At 44.7% G+C, this 18980-nt stretch overlaps 3 protein-coding genes across 5 annotated transcripts in view; 1 reads left to right on the plus strand and 2 right to left on the minus strand.

The window, feature by feature from the left end:
- Positions 1–5: 5 nt before the first annotated feature.
- Positions 6–2623, minus strand: LOC135502422 (liver carboxylesterase 1-like). The gene is made up of 2 exons (XM_064795245.1): positions 907–2623; positions 6–695 (listed from the first exon to the last, which is right to left on the minus strand). Exons 1-2 carry the CDS (start codon positions 2487–2489, stop codon positions 473–475), a joined length of 1806 nt encoding a protein of 601 aa, XP_064651315.1. The 5' UTR covers positions 2490–2623; the 3' UTR covers positions 6–472.
- Positions 2624–5663: 3040 nt separating this feature from the next.
- LOC135502014 (NADH-ubiquinone oxidoreductase 49 kDa subunit-like) lies at positions 5664–10680 on the minus strand. The gene is made up of 11 exons (XM_064794450.1): positions 10575–10680; positions 9884–9990; positions 9481–9590; positions 9069–9270; positions 8600–8787; positions 8163–8326; positions 7755–7874; positions 7420–7549; positions 6981–7160; positions 6583–6640; positions 5664–6411 (listed from the first exon to the last, which is right to left on the minus strand). Exons 1-11 carry the CDS (start codon positions 10673–10675, stop codon positions 6374–6376), a joined length of 1398 nt encoding a protein of 465 aa, XP_064650520.1. The 5' UTR covers positions 10676–10680; the 3' UTR covers positions 5664–6373.
- Positions 9943–18980, plus strand: part of LOC135502015 (RNA-binding protein 42-like) — a 45876-nt gene continuing 36838 nt past the window's right edge. Inside the window, exons 1-6 of one of the 3 annotated variants that reach the window (XM_064794453.1) lie at positions 10703–10764; positions 11789–12009; positions 12237–12508; positions 12827–13196; positions 13608–13802; positions 14109–15339. In XM_064794453.1, coding sequence (XP_064650523.1) covers positions 10712–10764; positions 11789–12009; positions 12237–12508; positions 12827–13196; positions 13608–13802; positions 14109–14134 — 1137 coding nt within the window. In that variant the 5' untranslated portion in view covers positions 10703–10711 and the 3' untranslated portion in view covers positions 14135–15339. Of the gene's footprint in view, positions 10033–10702; positions 10765–11788; positions 12010–12236; positions 12509–12826; positions 13197–13607; positions 13803–14108; positions 15340–18980 lie in introns of those variants that run through there. The other 2 variants (XM_064794452.1, XM_064794451.1) reach the window with 2 other exon arrangements.

Genomic DNA, 18980 nt, shown 5'->3' on the forward strand with positions numbered 1-18980 from the left:
GCGAATCATGCTAGTACTGCTTTATTTGGAAAATACTCGGTTTTAGGAAGACCTTCGTGCCGTCAGAACTCTGTGTCGGAGATTGAGTTCGGAGACTCTGCCTTGCGGGCTAAAAACAAAGGAACAACTTCACAATGCTTTTTTCAGAGCGTATCCCGTCGCTCAGATCCGGGTGTTTCGCTTGATGCCAGCCTCGATGAGGAGGATCACTCACATGGTGTAAATGACCTCACGTCGTAAAATATGTCGAAAGAACCGTCGCTTTTTTTAGAATACAGAACATACATTAGCACTACAAAGTTGCGACGATTGTAAAGACGAAGAATACAATGTCCAATCAGAGAGAGTCGAATTCTGCATCACCGGTACAGACATTGGAAATTAACCAATCGCATGGTGTCTGTCCTTTTTTTCGGAAATGTCGTCTGTTATTTTGCATTCGCTGAAGAATCGATGACTGATTTTATGTCGATTAATATATCAGCGCCAAGCTGAGGCAGCAAATTGTTACCATTTGACTTGCGCTTAAAACAGCAGCTTTTGAGACAGCTGCCGGTCCCACAACTTCATCCAACCAAAACGTCATCCTTTCCTTGTACAGACCACGTGGTGATCCGAACTGCTGATACCGAGGTTTGTTGGGCGAGTACTGGTTCCAGGTTGGTAGATACAGATTGCCCTGGTCGTTCGGGTTACTGAAAGTACAAGATGGAACTCTTAGTTTATTTGGGTAATTCTATCTCAGAGTTCTGCCGCGCAACAGACGAAACATACCCATACCACCCAGCCGCATACCCGGGTTTGGCGAAGTGCATCTATATGTATATTTGTCCCTATTGCCGATATCCAGTATAAAGAGTAATTGGACACTTCTACTTGCCCACATACTGTCACAAGCCTACTTACCCAGTCTTGGCGAAATTTGACCAGTATGTCATCATGGTAGCTGCTATCTTGTTCTCCTCTACCGTTAGGTTGACCAGCGGCCATGTTACGAGCCGGTGTCCGAAGGGGAAGAGCCTTTCGTCCGTATGACCCGCCCCGTGGAACCAGGTTGGACGGCCCTCCATCCTGGGCTTGTACTCGTGTGAAAACGTGTACAGATACCGCGACCGGTTCCCGGTCTTGGCGTGGGCGTTCAGTAGGGCAATGGTTCCCGCGTTGAAGACGATGTCCGCGTGAACGTCAAGGAGACGCGATGCTAGGTCAGTGTTTGATTTACCCTTGAGAGTCCCGCCAAAATATGAAGCAACCATGGCTGTTTTCACATCAACGGCGTTGTGAGGGAAATAATCCTCCGCGTATTGTTTCAGCATGAATTCCACAGCTTTTTCGTTCACGCCGTCGCTAAGGTCGAAACGGAGTGACTTTTCTAAGCCTTTCAGCATCGAGAGAAGATTGCTCCCTTCTTGACTGTTGAAGCCAGCCATGTAGTCTATCTCCCCTAAATTCTTATAAAGATCTATTTTGGAAGTTAGCGCAGGGTTCTTAGGCCTTAGATAACCAAAGTACTCATACATATTCACTGGGAACATTTCATCGTCAACTATTGGTGCGTAGTAATACTTCATAGTGATCTTCGAGTCAAATAACTTTTCATTAGCTGCTAGAAGTTCCAAAGATGTCTTGCTGCGAAGACACACCTCGAGGGTACCGAGGCCGGCAGGACATCCGAGGTCTTTTCCGATCGCAAGAGCAGTTTCTGTCGGGTCATGGATCATCATCTTCGCCGTCAGTAAAGTCCCGCTTTCGCTGATGACGCGGTGGAAGAGTCCACGACTGGCGGGGGAGACAGCATGACACGTGACCATGAAGCCGCCTGTTGATCCACCAAATATCGTTACACGACTTGGATCTCCCCCAAACGCGGCAATATTCGCCTGCACCCATCTCAAAGCCAAGTTCTGATCCCAAAGACCGTTGTTGTACGACTCATTCCCACCGAGTTTCAGAAAGCCAAACAGATTCAATCTGTAGTTTGACGTCACCACAATGACGTCACCAAATGCGGCAAGGTACCTTCCTTCATACTCCATCGCTTGACCAGTGTGGAAGCCACCGCCGTGGAACCACACCATGACGGCCTTCCTTTTCGCCGTAACCGCAGACGACCCGGATGGTGCATAAACATTCAAACTGAGACAATCCTCCGAGACGTTTGCATTTGGTAATTTCTCCAATCTTGTCTTTGTCATAGCCTGCATGCAAGATGGCCCAAACTCCGTCGCATTCAAAACGCCACTCCAGTTCGTCTTCGGGAGTGGTTTCCTGAAGCGGAGCGCCCCTACTGGAGCTTCTGCGAACGGTATCCCGACGTAGAAGCTCACGTTGTAATCTTTCCCAAGAAAGTGTACCTCATCCGTCATTCCTCGGACACGGCCGCTCTGTGTCTGGACCTGGGGACCATTGTCGCTCTCAGCCTGTCCAAACAGCAACATCATGAGGCAGAGCGCACTCACCAAAAGAGTGTGCTGTGGTGTCTTCTCCATGGTGATGGACCCTCGTTATTCTGAGCCAAGTCGACAGGGCTTGCGTCAGTGAGGTTCAACTCTGTCTTCTTACCGATGCCCGAACAGTTGTTGTGTACCCAAGAAAAGATTCGTTCGGTTGGTATCTCTGTGTAAACGCGATTATTTCTCGTATCTGTTCTGTATGATAAGAAAGGTCGTAACGGCCTGTTTTTATTATCAGCAGATTGCTCTGGAAGTGTGACTTATGTCAGTGACCTATCCAGGGTGCACAAACACCCTAGAAAATGAGATACCAACCAGTATGGGGAATGACCTGTTCGGCGCCCCGGGTCTCGGCCTCATCACTGATTTCGTGCAAGGATGACTGAGAACCGATACACTCCATCGATCTATTGACAGAGTCCACTACGTCCGGAGAGAAGGGATTTGGAGCTCGAAATCGAAGACGAGGTCGCGACGGCTCCTGCCAATTTACCGTACATGATGAGAAGCGATCGTCACGCCATCTTACAGTAGATTGTAGAACTGAAATCCTTCTGCAAAACGTGAGCACTCATTTCAGTTCTTCATTTTTCGTGGAGATGGCGCGACGATCGCTCTTTACGACAGTTAATTTTGTTTGAGGAGCCGTCGATGCCCATCATCGGGCCTTGCATAGTTTGGATGCTTTAGGATCTTAGCTTAATATGATAATCGGTCGAGGCCTGAATTGGTCGAGGGTTCCAGACAATCGAGAAGCTGGCTCAGCTCTGGAATCCCGCCAATTTACTGTACGTGATGGGATTGTAGAACTGAAATCCTTCTGCAAAACGTAAGTACTCATTTCAGTTCTTCATTTTTCGTAGAGATGGCGCGACGATCGCTCTTTACGACAGTTAATTTTTTTGAGGAGCCGTCGATGCCCATCATCGGGCCTTGCATAACTTGGATGCTTTAGGTTCTTAGCTTGATATGATAATCCATCGAGGCCTGAATTGGTCGAGGGTTCTAGACAATCGAGAAGCTGGCTCTGCTCCGGAATCCCGCCAATTTACCGTACATGATGAGAAGCGATCGTCACGCCATCTTACAGTAGTTTGTAGAACTGAAATCCTTCTGCAAAACGTGAGCCCTCATTTCAGTTCTTCCCTTTTCGTGGAGATGGCGCGACGATCGCTCTTTACGACAGTTAATTTTGTTTGAGGAGCCGTCGATGCCCATCATCGGGCCTTGCATAGCTTGGATGCTTTAGGATCTTAGCTTGATATGATAATCGATCGAGGCCTGAATTGGTTGAGGGTTCTGCACAATCGAGAAGCTGGCTCTGCTCTGGAATCCCGCCAATTTACCGTACATGATGAGAAGCGATCGTCACGCCATCTTACAGTAGATTGAGGAACTGAAATCCTTCCGCAAAACGAGAGCATTTATTTCAGTTCTTCACTTTTCGTAGAGATGGCGCGACGATCGCTCTTTACGACAGTTAATTTTTTCGAGGAGCCGTCGATGCCCATCATCGGGCCTTGCATAACTTGGATGCTTTAGGTTCTTAGCTTGATATGATAATCCATTGAGGCCTGAATTGGTCGAGGGTTCTAGACAATCGAGAAGCTGGCTCTGCTCCGGAATCCCGCCAATTTACCGTACATGATGAGAAGCGATTGTCGCGCCATCTTACAGTAGTTTGTAGAACTGAAATCCTTCTGCAAAACGTGAGCCCTCATTTCAGTTCTTCATTTTTCGTAGAGATGGCGCGACGATCGCTCTTTACGACAGTTAATTTTTTTGAGGAGCCGTCGATGCCCATCATCGGGCCTTGCATAACTTGGATGCTTTAGGTTCTTAACTTGATATGATAATCGATCGAGGCCTGAAATGGTCGAGGGTTCTAGACAATCGAGAAGCTGGCTCTGCTCCGGAATCCCGCCAATTCACCGTACATGATGAGAAGCGATCGTCACGCCATCTTACAGTAGTTTGTAAAACTGAAATCCTTCTGCAAAACGTGAGCACACATTTCAGTTCTTCCTTTTTCGTGGAGATGGCGCGACGATCGCTCTTTACGACAGTTAATTTTTTTGAGGAGCCGTCGATGCCCATCATCGGGCCTTGCATAACTTGGATGCTTTAGGATCTTAGCTTGATATGATAATCGATCGAGGCCTGAATTGGTCGAGGGTTATGCACAATCGAGAAGCTGGCTCTGCTCCGGAATCCCGCCAATTCACCGTACATGATGAGAAGCGATCGTCGCGCCATCTTACAATAGTTTGTAGAACTGAAATCCTTCTGCAAAACGTGAGCAATAATTTCAGTTCTTCGCTTTTCGTGGAGATGGCGCGACGATCGCTCTTTACGACAGTTATTTTTTTGAGGAGCCGTTGATGCCCATCATCGGGCCTTGCATAGCTTGGATGTTTTAGGACCTTAGCTTGATATGATAATCGATCGAGGCCTGAATTGGTTGAGGGTTCTGCACAATCGAGAAGCTGGCTCTGCTTTGGAATCCCGCCAATTTACCGTACGTGATGGGAAGCGATTGTCACGCCATCTTACAGTAGATTGAGGAACTGAAATCCTTCCGCAAAACGAGAGCATTTATTTCAGTTCTTCGCTTTTCGTGGAGATGGCGCGACGATCGCTCTTTGCGACAGTTAATTTTTTTGAGGAGCATCGGGCCTTGCATAACTTGGATGCTTGATATGATAATCGATCGAGGCCTGAAATGGTCGAGGGTTCTAGACGATCGAGAAGCTGGCTCTGCTCTGGAATCCTCGCCATTCCTATTGCATCTCGATCAGAGTTTGTAGAATGACGAAATGATTCAGTAAACCACATCCAGACCAGGATTGGGTTGTTCAAATAAGTGCCAACTCCAAGAAATGTTTTTGAACGAGGCCCATCAGTATAGAGCATAAGCTCAACATCAGTGTGGCAATTCAAGTGATAGCAATAGACTTTCAACGTTCAGTTTCAGAGGATGGCAACGTTTACTTTGATGATATAGGCTTCAGGCCGTCACCTTGCCCCTATTATGATGAAACTAACTATGATCAGACTCACTCCATTAGATTTGTTCTGCTGAGAACATGGTGAACAAGTTACGACACTCTCTCACATGAATAGTCACAATAATCACTGGCAGAACGCAATGCATCTATCAAGGTTTTGGCTGATGAGGCCAAATTTGGAAAGAAAACTGGAAGACTACTGTTATATTTTTTTGAATATTTATTCGAACACTGAAAACAAACTATACAAATATACACCCACTGAAAACTCCTCACAGCTAACTGTCCGGACCCGGTGGCTCAATCTGCACAGTAGAAGTTGGTGAATGGTTCCGACAAGACTCTTGTAAGTGAAACTTACTGAAGGAGACGACGCTCAGGTGAGCCAATGCTGAGGTCTGTTTCTTATGACTGATTGAGCAACTGGGCCCAGGTGGTGTGAAACAGGTGCTCCTATGGTGATATGGTGTGCATCCCCTCAAACTACCAAACCAGTATACACAGAATCGTGGCTGTCACCTGAGCTATAGTAGATCTACATGATGTGATAAGAGTATCTAACATTCAGCCAAGTTTCAAGTTCATCTGAGTGTCATTCATCAAATAGAGATCAAAAGAATGTCACAACTTGATAAAGACCATCGGTGTATGCCATTTCATAATGTGACTATCTATTTCATGCGAGGTGAAGTGGTTTGTAAGCTTCGAGTTCAAAATGAGATCTCAAACATCTATTGAATGATATTTCACATCAACTTATAGTGATTTTGAGACAAACGAAAACACTTTTTCTTCTGCATCTGATTCATATTTCTCCAACAATGCTGTCCGATAATGTCTGTGTATTTACAAAAATAAGTTTAATCATCGTTCTTTACAGCCAGGTCATGTCATTTCCTGATGTCAGACACTTTATCGATCCACCTCTCCAAACACGATATCAAGGGTACCTGAAAGAGAATGTAAACAATTAGGAGGCATCCCAGAACTCAGCTCGATCTATCAGGGTTAGCTGCGACCGTGCTCGATCTATCAGGGTTAGCTGCGACCGTGCTCGATCTATCAGGGTTAGCTGCGACCGTGCCTAAGACAGCATATTATTGTCAAGAGATCCAACTTACCGATGATAGCGACAACATCAGCCAACATGTGTCCCTTAGACAACTTGTGGAGACCAGCCTGGAATAAAACAACAAACCATTAGTATAAAGCCACGCTTTTAAGAACCCTAAGTCGATGTTCTCATGAGGAGTGGCCAGACTGATCCAAATAACACCAAGTACAGTAGCAGTTCTGCTGACATCTCGGCCAAGCACAATATCCTATCCAAGTGGACAATAGTCTGTAATGTACTCCCCTCGTTGACCAATTGCAGAGTAGAAGGAAACCGTAGCAGCCAAGTTGACATTCAGGCCAACTGCTAGTGGCTCGCAACAAACGCTTAATACAGTGAAGACGAGGAAGAGAGCCTCCAAGTTATCAAAACGCTCTTGATCAGTTGACGCAACATCGGACTTACCAAATGTGCAAATCCGGGGGCCTTGATCTTGCAGCGATAAGGTTTGTTGCCTCCGTCCGCGATGAGGTATACACCAAACTCGCCCTTGGGCGCCTCGATGGCGGTATAGGTGGTTCCAGGCGGCACGGTGTAGCCCTCAGAGTAGAGCTTGAAGTGGTGGATGAGTGATTCCATCGAGTCCTGGAACGGAGAGATGAAGAAGATACCGGAAGTTAGTTAGTACTGTAGAACAGGTTAGGAGCTGTTGTGTGACTGGCTGTACAGGAACCACTTTTAATCTGTTACATCCACTTCTAACTTGCTGCCATCCTGAATGTAGCGATGTCACCAACTTCAACCCTCAACTATATTCACAGTTATGGTCATTGATAAGAAATAGAACTGTCAAGCCAATAATGGTGCCTGAAAGCAGTAGAGTGTCACAGCTTCCACTTCATACCTTCATCTCAGCTCTCCTGGGTGGTGAGACCTTGTTGTCATCAATCCTGACTTCACCTTGTGGCATCTTGTTCAAACACTGATGGATGATATGCAGAGATTGTCGCATCTCCTCCATGCGGCAGAGATACCTGGATAGAGAGAAGATAATAATGTGTGGGAATAGGGAGTGATAGGTGATTTACAGGGATTGTCGCATCAAGAGAGATGCAGGAGAGAGTGAAGAAATGTTGACAAAACTTCATCACAACATTAGCACCTCTAGCACTTTGAGGAGAAATGCAATGCAACGCAAATGTCAAGTGCATCTCTATAGCAGAAATCTGAATGCCCTACCTGTCGTAGCAATCACCCTTCCTTCCGATGGGCACGTCAAACTCCACTTTATCATAAGCATCGTACGGCGCGGACTTCCTGATGTCCCACTGGATACCAGACCCTCGCAGCATCACACCGCTGTAATTGAGAGAACAACTGGTTACCGTCAGGTTACCCTCAGCACTGTCAACAACAGCACACTGTGAAAGGAAAAGGTGCAACTTCACAGGAGATTGATTTCAGTGGACGTTATTAGTTATGGCCAAGGTATCTAATTACAAAGCCTTCTGGCCTGCTTTCTTATCATGGTACTCACCCAAACCCAGAGTTGACGGACCATACTGACCAATACCTGTAGATGAACCACTCACCTGAAGCCATAATTGAGGGACCACACTGACCAATACCTGTAGATGAACTACTCACCTAAACCCATAATTGAGGGCTTCCTCGGCTGAGATCACACCAATATCGATACACCTCTGCTTCCAAATACGGTTGGGAGTGAGGAGGTCATCCACCTCGTCGATACGCTGGCCGAACTTGGAGCACCACTCGTAGATGTCGTCCATTAGACCAAGTGGCAGGTCCTAGAAGACAGAGAGGGGCTTAGTCTATGGTGCCTCACAATGTGGCCAGCTTAGACAGGGGACAAGCCTCACACAGACACTAGGCACCTCTAGCAACAAGATCACCACAGTGGTAACAAAACACTTCCTAACTGCAGTATGCAGAGGTTGAGACAACAGAGAAGAATTTGGTTAGAATCTCCTAAGTTATGAGGTTTGTGAGCTACGACCACGATTTAAAATAAGTCCGCTGATGAATCTAATTAGATGGGACACATAGGAAGGACAACCTACCAGCGACACTCCCCCTGGCCTAACGTACGCAGCGTGCATACGTGCTCCAGACACACGTTCGTAGAATTCACACAGCTTTTCTCGTTCCTCAAAAAGCCAGAAAAATGGTGTCATGGCCCCCACATCGAGGGCGTGGCATCCTATTCCCATGACGTGATTCAACAAGCGAGTGATTTCACCAAACAGGGCTGAAAAGATGAACATTTATTTCTGACAGCACAAAATGAGAGCTGAAAAGTTCTTGGTATCGATTACAAACGACTCTCAGGTGGATGGCAGAAAGCTTGTATGGTTATTACCTGTACACACTTTCAAACTCTTCATCAAGGGAATTAGTGACTGAATCGTGGCTTGTCAAAGACACTACAAAATATCTTATGTTCTTCTATCATCAAATCACTATTTGTCACTGTCATGAAGCAACAGGAGAAACACACCCAGTCTTCCTGACCTTGTCACAACCACTCACTTCTAATCCACTTTGCTCTCTCAGGGATCTCTATATTCAATAACTTTTCCACAGCGAGTGCATATGCTTGTTCATTACACATCATCGAGCAGTAGTCAAGACGATCAAAGTAAGGCAAGGCTTGGAGATATGTCTTGTATTCAATCAGTTTCTCTGTTCCTCGGTGAAGGAGGCCGATGTGAGGGTCAGCTCGCACAACAGTCTGCAATCAGTGGAAAGTGACAAAAGATGACATTGATTTATGTTATTTCAACAATGGATAAAAACTAATTAATAACAATCTTAAGCAGCAACTTTAAAACTAAGGTCACTGGTGCCATGGTAGTTGTGCTCTCCAAAATGGCTTCCATGACAAATCATCCCTCATTTTCAGATCCATGTCCAGGCTTCTATTACTAGGCTCCACACTTACCTCACCATCTAGTGTCAAAACCAGCCTCAATACGCCGTGAGCAGCCGGATGCTGTGGTCCAAAGTTCAGTGTGATGTTTCGAACCTGTTTTTCAATGACTTCTGCTCGATCTGAAACAGCCAAGTACATGTACAAATGGTATACAACTTACAAGTTCAGAAATGAGCTTAGATGACAATAGTTATCTCACATAGGACTTTTCGAAGTAGACAAATCAGAGCCCAAAAAAATCTGGCCCAACAAATCAAATACGCACACTCAGTCAGAACATGTCAGAAGGCCTAGGCCGACTTCGGACACTGCATAAAGCCACTGTGACCCTCTGTTCCAGGTGAAACCCATGACCATGACCAGCGGCCAAACAAACTTCTTCGAAAAGATCGAATGATCAGACTGGACCTACCATTGAGTGGCCTGTTCTTCATCTGGGCTGCAACTCCCTCCTTGAACAACACTGGTGAACTGAACTGCTCAAAGAACTCAGCATCTGGATTCCACTTGGCAGCACCCCTGATATGACAGCCAAAACCACAGAATTACAAGGATGATAAGGTAAATTGTGGTGATCCAAGAAGATGTGAACTCACTGACACAATGTTGTGATGAGTAGGTCAGACTGAGGACTGTAAATCACGATGTGAGCACATCATCCACATGTTGCAGTATCGCATCAGTTCAGGCAGTCAGGCATCACCCCAGACACTCCAGTACAGTCCATCATGGACTCCGAGACAGTCAAACTCTCTCCGTCAGTCAGTGGCATGGCTGATCTGATGGCATTATTATTGACATTTCGACCACAGTACAGACTACAGATCCGGCATGGCGATACAAGAAGCTCACCGTAGGTAACATTAGGTACAGGATTCAACAGGATTGATAATGAAATCCTAAGGGCATAAAAATGCAATTCATGACATTATATCATCATGGTTATGTATGCGAAGTATGTACATCAATGTACACTGTACATTATGTACAGCATTGTACACATTTTATGTAAGATTAGAGGTCAACAGTTGAACTTGATTTGTGGCTGTATCAGCCGTGCTACAATAATGAAAACGCTACTGTTTGCTCATTTATAATCATACCTTGCGAAATACAACGCGGGTGCATGATTGTATGCCGTTTTCTGGAGCAATTTGGCCGCCGAAGGTGCCAAATTTCGTAAACAACCAAGAGCGGAAGCCATCTTTCCCGGCGTGCACCACCCCCACAAAAAGGCAACATGGCGTCGATCACAGAAAGCAAGATGAAAGAAATGGAAGCGGAGATGGACCGGTAAATGAGAACGCAGACAAACCAAACTTGCTCAGGCGTTTGATAACTATCTACTCACGGGGTGTACACATTTTCATACGAATTCAGTTTGTGGAACGCCTTCGAAGTGGCTATAGACTGACCCTGCCTATCTCTCCTGTATTATTCTGCACGTTCTGTAATGCATTTTCCCAATAAAGCACTAGGCCTATGCATTTTATTTTTCAAGAGAAAATAGTCCAATATCAATATCTGATATTGCTACCAAGCACGTTTTTCAACTTTGATGTTACAGTAGTGTGCTTTTTTCTCTACTCCGTGTGGTACAGGTCCACACCTGTGAGACTTGTGGACATGGTTCAGAAACTCCCACGCAAAAACAAGTTTGAAGACTCGACTCTGTCCTGGCGTCAATATCCCAGGCCTCGTCCCTACAGAAAGAAGCAGTGCAGCTTCCTCAAGTGGGGAGTCGTATGTGGAAACACACCTGAAGACATCTTTTGTTTAAAGACATCTGTCTTTCATACGTTGGTGACCGTCTCCTCCAGTCCTGGTGGGACTTCAAATAACACAACCAGGAGACGTCTCCTCGAGGGGGAGAGTGGGAAATGACCCTTTCTAAAGACATCTGTCTCACGAGGACAATACCTCCAAAAAGTGCATCCAGGGAGTGCGAGGAGCCCTCTCCTGTGAACAATACAACCTTGAGACAAGTGCTCAATGACTTCTCCAGCTCGGTATGAATTATTGTCCAATATATGGAGAGTGCACAACAGAGGAGAAGTTAGCACTTGTATTCAAAGAGGGTTCCAAGATTGCCAGATAATCTATTTCTGAGGTGCAGACATGAATGCCATTTTGCAACATTCTAATCCAGCTCGTCTTCAGTGTTGTGTAAAGAAAAGACAAAAGGCCTCGGTAATGATGTTTTCTTCTTCAGAGAAATAGCCCCGGCAAGATATTTCACAATATGTCTGACAAGTTAATTTGAAGCATTAAAAATACATGAGCGAAATGTCATTTTTTCTCGTCTCTTGTTTTCCAGCTTTGAGGAGGAGATCTCCACTGTGCAGGAGGCGCAGAGGATAGCTGGACAGGCTCGGTTCATCCTCGGTGCTCAGACCTTCCAGCATGTGCAGCAACAGCTACAACATCCACCACCGGGGACTGAAGCAGGCCCAGCAGGTAGTGGAATGATGCTACAAGCCCCGCCTCCTCCTCCACCGAGTAGCACTGCCAGTTATGAACAGCAGACTAATTATGCCTGTAAGTGGACATACATAAGTTCTTACATGTACTAGATGTAGTCCATGGCTCTATACATGTACACTCTGAAACTAGAGAGGGACCTAGGTGGCTAATAAGTTTTAAAAGATCTTGTTTGTCACATTACACTGCTTCATCATTGTTAAGAGTCCAATCAGGCAAGACTTTTCAGTTACCTGCACGTACAGTCTACTTAGTCATCATTTATTCTATTTTCATACTTTCAGTGGCTCCACCACCACCACCTCCACCAGATAATGGCTCCAATCTCCAGCAATATCATCACCCTCCACCCCCTCCACCATCATTCCTCCCCCCACAGCTGAGGCACAGACATCCCCGTCCGCCTCCACCCATGATGGCACCGAGACCGCCGATGGGGATGCCACCGAGGGGCCCCCCGCCAATGGGCCCACCAGGAATGGGCATGAGACCACCACCATTAGGACCTCCACCTGGCATGCCACCGAGGATGATGCCACGGCCGTTCCCACACCACGTAAGACACTTTCTTCTCTGGACTCATCTTTGGGGAGGAGGGGCTGACTTCACCATTGCACATGGCTACAGCAGTTGACTCACGCTGAACAGTCGATTGCCATTGGAGACAGCCTCATGGTGATATCTGGAGAAGAAGTTGAAAAAGATTAGTGGATGGGGTTGAATATGAAATGTAGAGCTCCTCTGTTGATTTCTTGACTGATGTCATATTATATTCGGCATTTGAAGGCCATCCACTCTCTGGTCTAACTCTGGTCTAGAAATGTAGTCTGTCCAATATTTGGTCGATTTGACAAATTTGATTTCCCTTTTCCAGATGCCACATTACCATCAACAACGAGAAATAAAAAATGACGCCGTCATCATTGCCAAACCAAAGATTGTATACACAGCGCCCCCTGTGAAGAAGGCAAAGAAACGCAAGGCAAAGAAAGAAAAGACTGATGAGCCAACCGTGGAGAAACCTGCGGCAGCAGAGGATACTGTTGTGGAGTATGAGCCGAGTCCGATGGCTAGTATGATGGAGGAGGATACAGGCATGTCGGGGATGGACATGGAGGAGCTGAGTGGTGACATGGACGATGAGGCCGGCACATCCAAGAAGGGCAAGGGCAAGAAGAAAAAGGTGGTGAGGACTGCCGCTGGTACAACCTGGGAGGATGACAGCTTGTTAGAATGGGAATCAGGTTGGTATCTTTAGGCAGAAGTGCTTTGTTAGTGGATGAACTAGCCCTGAACAACCTTAACAAGTTCCACCACCAAATTCAAAATCTTATGTTCACTCTTCCTGACCGTCAGTCCTGTACACTGCTTGTGGCCTGAGCTCTGTATCTGCTCTCTCCATCTGAGTGATTGGTCCTCAGGGTTGACACCATTCACTCAAATGTGTTCTTTGAAAGGCGTCCCATAGCAGGCACTCTTGCTTTGCTGGTTGGTGACAATTTGATCCTGTGTAGCACTCTTGGTTGAAGCTTGAAAACACAAGAATTGGTATGATGATGTGAGTAAGACTACAGTTGACAGTCAGTTCTACCATTATTCATTGGCTCTTATTTTACATAGGTGTTTGGTCTAAGTGACCTTGTTTATCCTTCCAGATGATTTCCGAATCTTCTGCGGTGATCTCGGTAATGAAGTCACCGATGAAATCCTAACACGAGCGTTCAGTAAGTACGGCTCGTTTCTAAAAGCCAAAGTCTGCCGCGAGAAACGAACCAATAAAACCAAAGGATACGGTTTTGTCAGTTTCAAGGATCCCACTGATTTTGTGCGTGCCATGAGAGAGATGAACGGTGAGTCATTCAGGAATATTGAAAATTGACCTGATTTTTATCTTGATCAGGTCTTGGAAAGGCACTGTTTAAGAGTTTATAATCATCATTATATTCTTCCAGGCCATTCATCATCAAGTTTTATTGGTTTGATACCGTTTGCCTTCAAATAAGATTAGCGGGTGATGTGGTATTTAGACCTCGTTATAAACGTTTTCAAGATGTCTTATGATGTAATTGGGGAGAAATTCTGAGACTATTTTCTCTGCCAAATCTAGGACTGAAAGATGAACACCTTTGTGTGTCAAACCTGCTTTCATTTCACAGTCATGAGTTGGCACTTTATGCCTTAGAATCAGAGGAGGCACACTAGCACTGTTTAGACAAGAAGTCTCTCCCACAGTCCTAGGAATATTGGATAGAACGTCACGGGTCATTCACCAGAACATTCAACCCTGACCATCGGGTGAAGAAGGTGGCCGTTAACATAATCATGCTGTAGTTGAGGTTCACTAGTTTGTCAAAAATGTCGTCAAGACTGAAAAGAAATTGTCGTCAAGTACAAGGTGAGAGCAGGACTGAAAATATGCTTCGTTCAAGTTTTCGAAGCATCCTATTCCATGGGGTATATGTCGCATGCACATGTTTCCGTTGGAAAGAGGATCGAGTCACGGCAGAGAAGACTGCAAGAGGTCATTGAATTGTACACAATCAGAAAGATCCATGGTGTCATGGTTCATTATGAATTCATCAGTCTTTGAGTTATCATCTGGCCCTTCTGTAAGGTCAGTTATCTCCCCGATACACTTGTAAAGTATCAACACCTTGTGTTCAACCTACTTTCATTTAGCCATTTATTCATCAGTTACCACTGTATGCCTTAGAGGGGGCAGAATGGTACTGTTTAGACAAGAAGCCTCTCCCACAGCCCCAGGAATATTGGATAGAACGGCACTGTACTGGGTCCCAGTAATAAATATTGCCTCAAGGACATATGATATTGTTCTGGGACTTATGTAAGATTAGTTTTCTCCGCCAAACCCAAAACTGAAGGATCAACAACCTGTGTTTAGTCAGAACTTTGTAAGTTACCACTGTACGCCTTAGAGGGGGCAGAATGGTACTGTTTAGACAAGAAGCCTCTCCCACAGCCCCAGGAATATTGGATAGAACGGCACTGTACTGGGTCCCAGTAATAAATATTGCCTCAAGGACATATGATATTGTTCTGGGACTTATGTAAGATTAGTTTTCTCCGCCAAACCCAAAACTGAATTGGATTAACACCTTGTGTTTATTGGCTTAACATATGCAAACACTTCCTAATGAACCCCCTACAAGAGACAAGTGGCTCTTTGTCTCTCCGACTTTGACACCCTCCTGCGAACATATCAATAGATCAGCCAGCGGTCCTTGGTGTCGCCGCGTGGGTTGACTATGCCCATTGAACTTGTTTGCATATGCCAGGAACCCACTATCTGACATCCATAGCAGTAATATTCCCTATTCAAACTGTTACAGTCGGGTGCTACACCACAGTCGGGATAGTGGGGCCAAATATATTTAAAACTTACATTATCTGTTTTAAACATAGGTTGATATTCTTTTAATTTTATAACATCTTTTAAATGTAACCCATATTGCACCAATGATTAACTCTATTTAAGAGATATTATATGCTCTCATAAAAATGCTAAATTTTACATGACCTTTTAATTTGTTTTGTTTATTAATTATAGGCAACAGCCACTGTACCCCTTCCCATCTATATACAAATCTTTTCCCTTCCACTAAACATCTGATAGTAGTGTGGTTTGATCCCACCTGCCAGCATAATGTGTCATTGTCATAACTTTGTATGCAGATCATTTTAGTTGGTTTTTTGAGCACTTGGTGTCACTACCAACTACAGCATCTGTTCATCAATTTTGAGCCAATAATGCTGCTAGTTTTGTAGGAAACTCAATCAATCTACTGTAACAAACTTTACGTCTCAAGTGTCGAGCTACTTCTTTGTAATTTAAAAACTGAAGTGAATTTCAGTTGATGTTGAATGATCTCATTTCATGAGTTGCTGTGTCTTCTTGAAGATTGACTTATTTGGTGATGAGTTATTCTACTGCCGGGCACCGTAGTTTAACCCTATCATTCGACCGATCATAACATTTTAAGAAGCTTTGTTCACACTTGAAGACAAGCTCTTGACATCATTCATGTAATCAAACTCTCCGAGAACCACATTCACAGCAAGAGTATGTGGGGAGGCTGATTAAGAAACAAGTCCGAGTAAAACACACTTTAAACTTGTCACGTGTGATCAGACCCTGATCGTGGGAAATATGCACAGATACTTCCACAGTCAAAGGAAAGATGTCATCCAATGTCCAAGATATTTTTTTAAATGATTTTTATGATCAGAATATTGAATCCAATAACTTTTATGTGAATTTCTCTTGCCAGTGAATCTCATATAAAATGGACAAAAAGTAAACCCTAGTGGTGAATTCTTCTTGTTGTTGTACTGATGCACATGCATGCATGCAAGGAACTTGTCCAAAGTCAACTTTCTGTCATGAAATGTACTATGTGTGACAAAAATGAGCTCCGAAACTGTACTCACTGTCATGAAGAAAGAAGAGTACCTACCTTCCTTGAGATTGCTGCTTTGAAAGCATCAGAATTTTCAGTCTGTGTGAAATTTGTTTGGCAAAATGAGCCAAAAACATGGCAGCCGCTCTTTCCCTGGAAGCCTCAACCGACTTCATTGGAATACCAGTCAGAACTGGATTCAAAATATGCCCAGCCTGTTGGCTATATGGTCTTATGTAACGTAGCCCCTGCCAAAGGTTAGGATCTGTAAGTCATATTCTATATGTTTCCCTAGTGTCACCAAGCTAGTTGATTGGCATCATAGGTTCCCAGCACAGAGTCTATGAAGACTGGCATTGTTCTCTATGGAGAACCTTTTTTAATCTTGAAATCTGATTGACAGGATTAGTGATCTGTGTTATTAAATTGTAGCCAATGGACTGATTGGTGGACAATGGACTGATTTGTGTCACAGTAAAAATAAGCTGGATAGCTGAATAATGACTTTGGTGCTGCAAAATCTTGCTTCTTGATGCTGAAAGCCCTTGACAAGAACTCCTCCAAACAACATGACACACAAATCCTGACCCCTCACCATAGAATCTGTTGACAAATGCCCTCATAATAACAGCAGAAGGTGTATAATCAATATACCAGGTTTTCACCGAATGCAAAGAACATTATACAGAGCAGTTAAAAGCAGTTCCGCAAATAAATGAGATATTCCTGGGAAAATGAAGCTGACAGTATCCCACTGTCAGTGTCCTGGGTCTGAGTAGCAAACCGTTTCATTACAAACCTGAAACATCCAATAGAAAACCATGCAGTAAGACATCATTTTTATTGCAAAGATGATTCAGTCAGCAGAAAAGTTGTCTCAAAAGGAGGACTTTGTGCCTTTTGCACCTGGATTCTCTTGTTATTGTTCTACTGTGTCTACTCTACAACAACTTGACCAACAAATCACTCATTACCCATCTCATCATGTCAGTGCTGATACACGAAGTATGACACTGACAGGGTCACAACCAGTAGTCACAAATGTGCTCCCAGCTTGACCAACACATCACTCATTACCCATCACATCATGTCAGTGCTGATACACGAAGTATGACCCTGACAGGGTCACAACCAGTAGTCACAAATGTGCTCCCAGCTTGACCAACACATCACTCATTACCCATCACATCAAGTCAGTGCTGATACACGAAGTATGACCCTGACAGGGTCACAACCAGTAGTCACAAATGTGCTCCCAGCTTGACCAACACATCACTCATTACCCATCTCATCATGTCAATGCTGATACACGAAGTATGACCCTGACAGGGTCACGACCAGTAGTCACAAATGTGCTCCCAGCTTGACAAACACATCACTCATTACCCATCACATCAAGTCAGTGCTGATACACGAAGTATGACCCTGACAGGGTCACAACCAGTAGTCACAAATGTGCTCCCAGCTTGACCAACACATCACTCATTACCCATCTCATCATGTCAGTGCTGATACACGAAGTATGACCCTGACAGGGTCACAACCAGTAGTCACAAATGTGCTCCCAGCTTGACCAACACATCACTCATTACCCATCTCATCATGTCAGTGCTGATACACGAAGTATGACCCTGACAGGGTCACAACCAGTAGTCACAAATGTGCTCCCACACCAACTTGTCTGAATTTCATATCAGTGATTATTACCCGCCCACCAATCAGCTTGATGATACAGTTTGGAGAAGGCCCCCAAATCTAATCTGTCCATGACCGGCCGCAGTGCCAGAGCAAACGGACCAATTCACTCACAGTTGCAAATTATCAAACCGAGCAAGTAATTCGCTCAGAAGAAACAACGCTTCACTTTCCCCGGTCATAGAAATAATGGAAAATGAGCACACATGGCCATTTTGTGCGTGCAGCTTCAAAGTGATTGGTGCCTGTCTTTTAGTTTGATGTTTTGTCAGCGTAAAAATAATAAACTGGTGATCTGGTGTGCACAGAAAAAAACATCTGCTTGACATGTTGCATCCCTGTCTGTTGCCCGACTGACCTTTGATATTTCAGATGTTTCCCATTGGTGGTAAAAATCACTGCATCACTATAAGTAACTGTGGTTATAGCAGTGACCCTGGTTATGCTAGTAACCCTGGTTATGCTAATATCCCTGGTTATGCTAGTAACCCTGGTTATGCTAGTAACTCTGGTTACTGTTATACTTGTAACCCTGGTTATAGCAGTGAAACAAGAGACACACAGTTGTTCACACTCTGGACTCCCATCACTGAAGCCAAGAAAACTCCATAAACAACCATCTTTTTCCTGCTCATTAATTTGCGTAAAAGAATTGTTCTCTTTGTGGTTTATCGGCAGGGATGCTGACCTAGAAGAAGACAGATTTGTTGTCTGCAGTGATTATTCTCTGTCTTTATGCATGAACAGGAAAATGTAGAGTTGTTTCTTTGCATCTCTATTAGCTCTATCTTGTCTGCTATAAAACATGGAGAGTAAATATGATACATCTCATCCTGCGGCATGTCTGATGCAGATGAAGATAGCTGAGAGATTTGGCCAAGAAATGTCTGACTCCGCCAACCTCTCACAATCTCT

Source organism: Lineus longissimus, chromosome 18, assembly GCF_910592395.1.
Source record: "Lineus longissimus chromosome 18, tnLinLong1.2, whole genome shotgun sequence".
NCBI lineage: Eukaryota > Metazoa > Nemertea > Pilidiophora > Heteronemertea > Lineidae > Lineus > Lineus longissimus.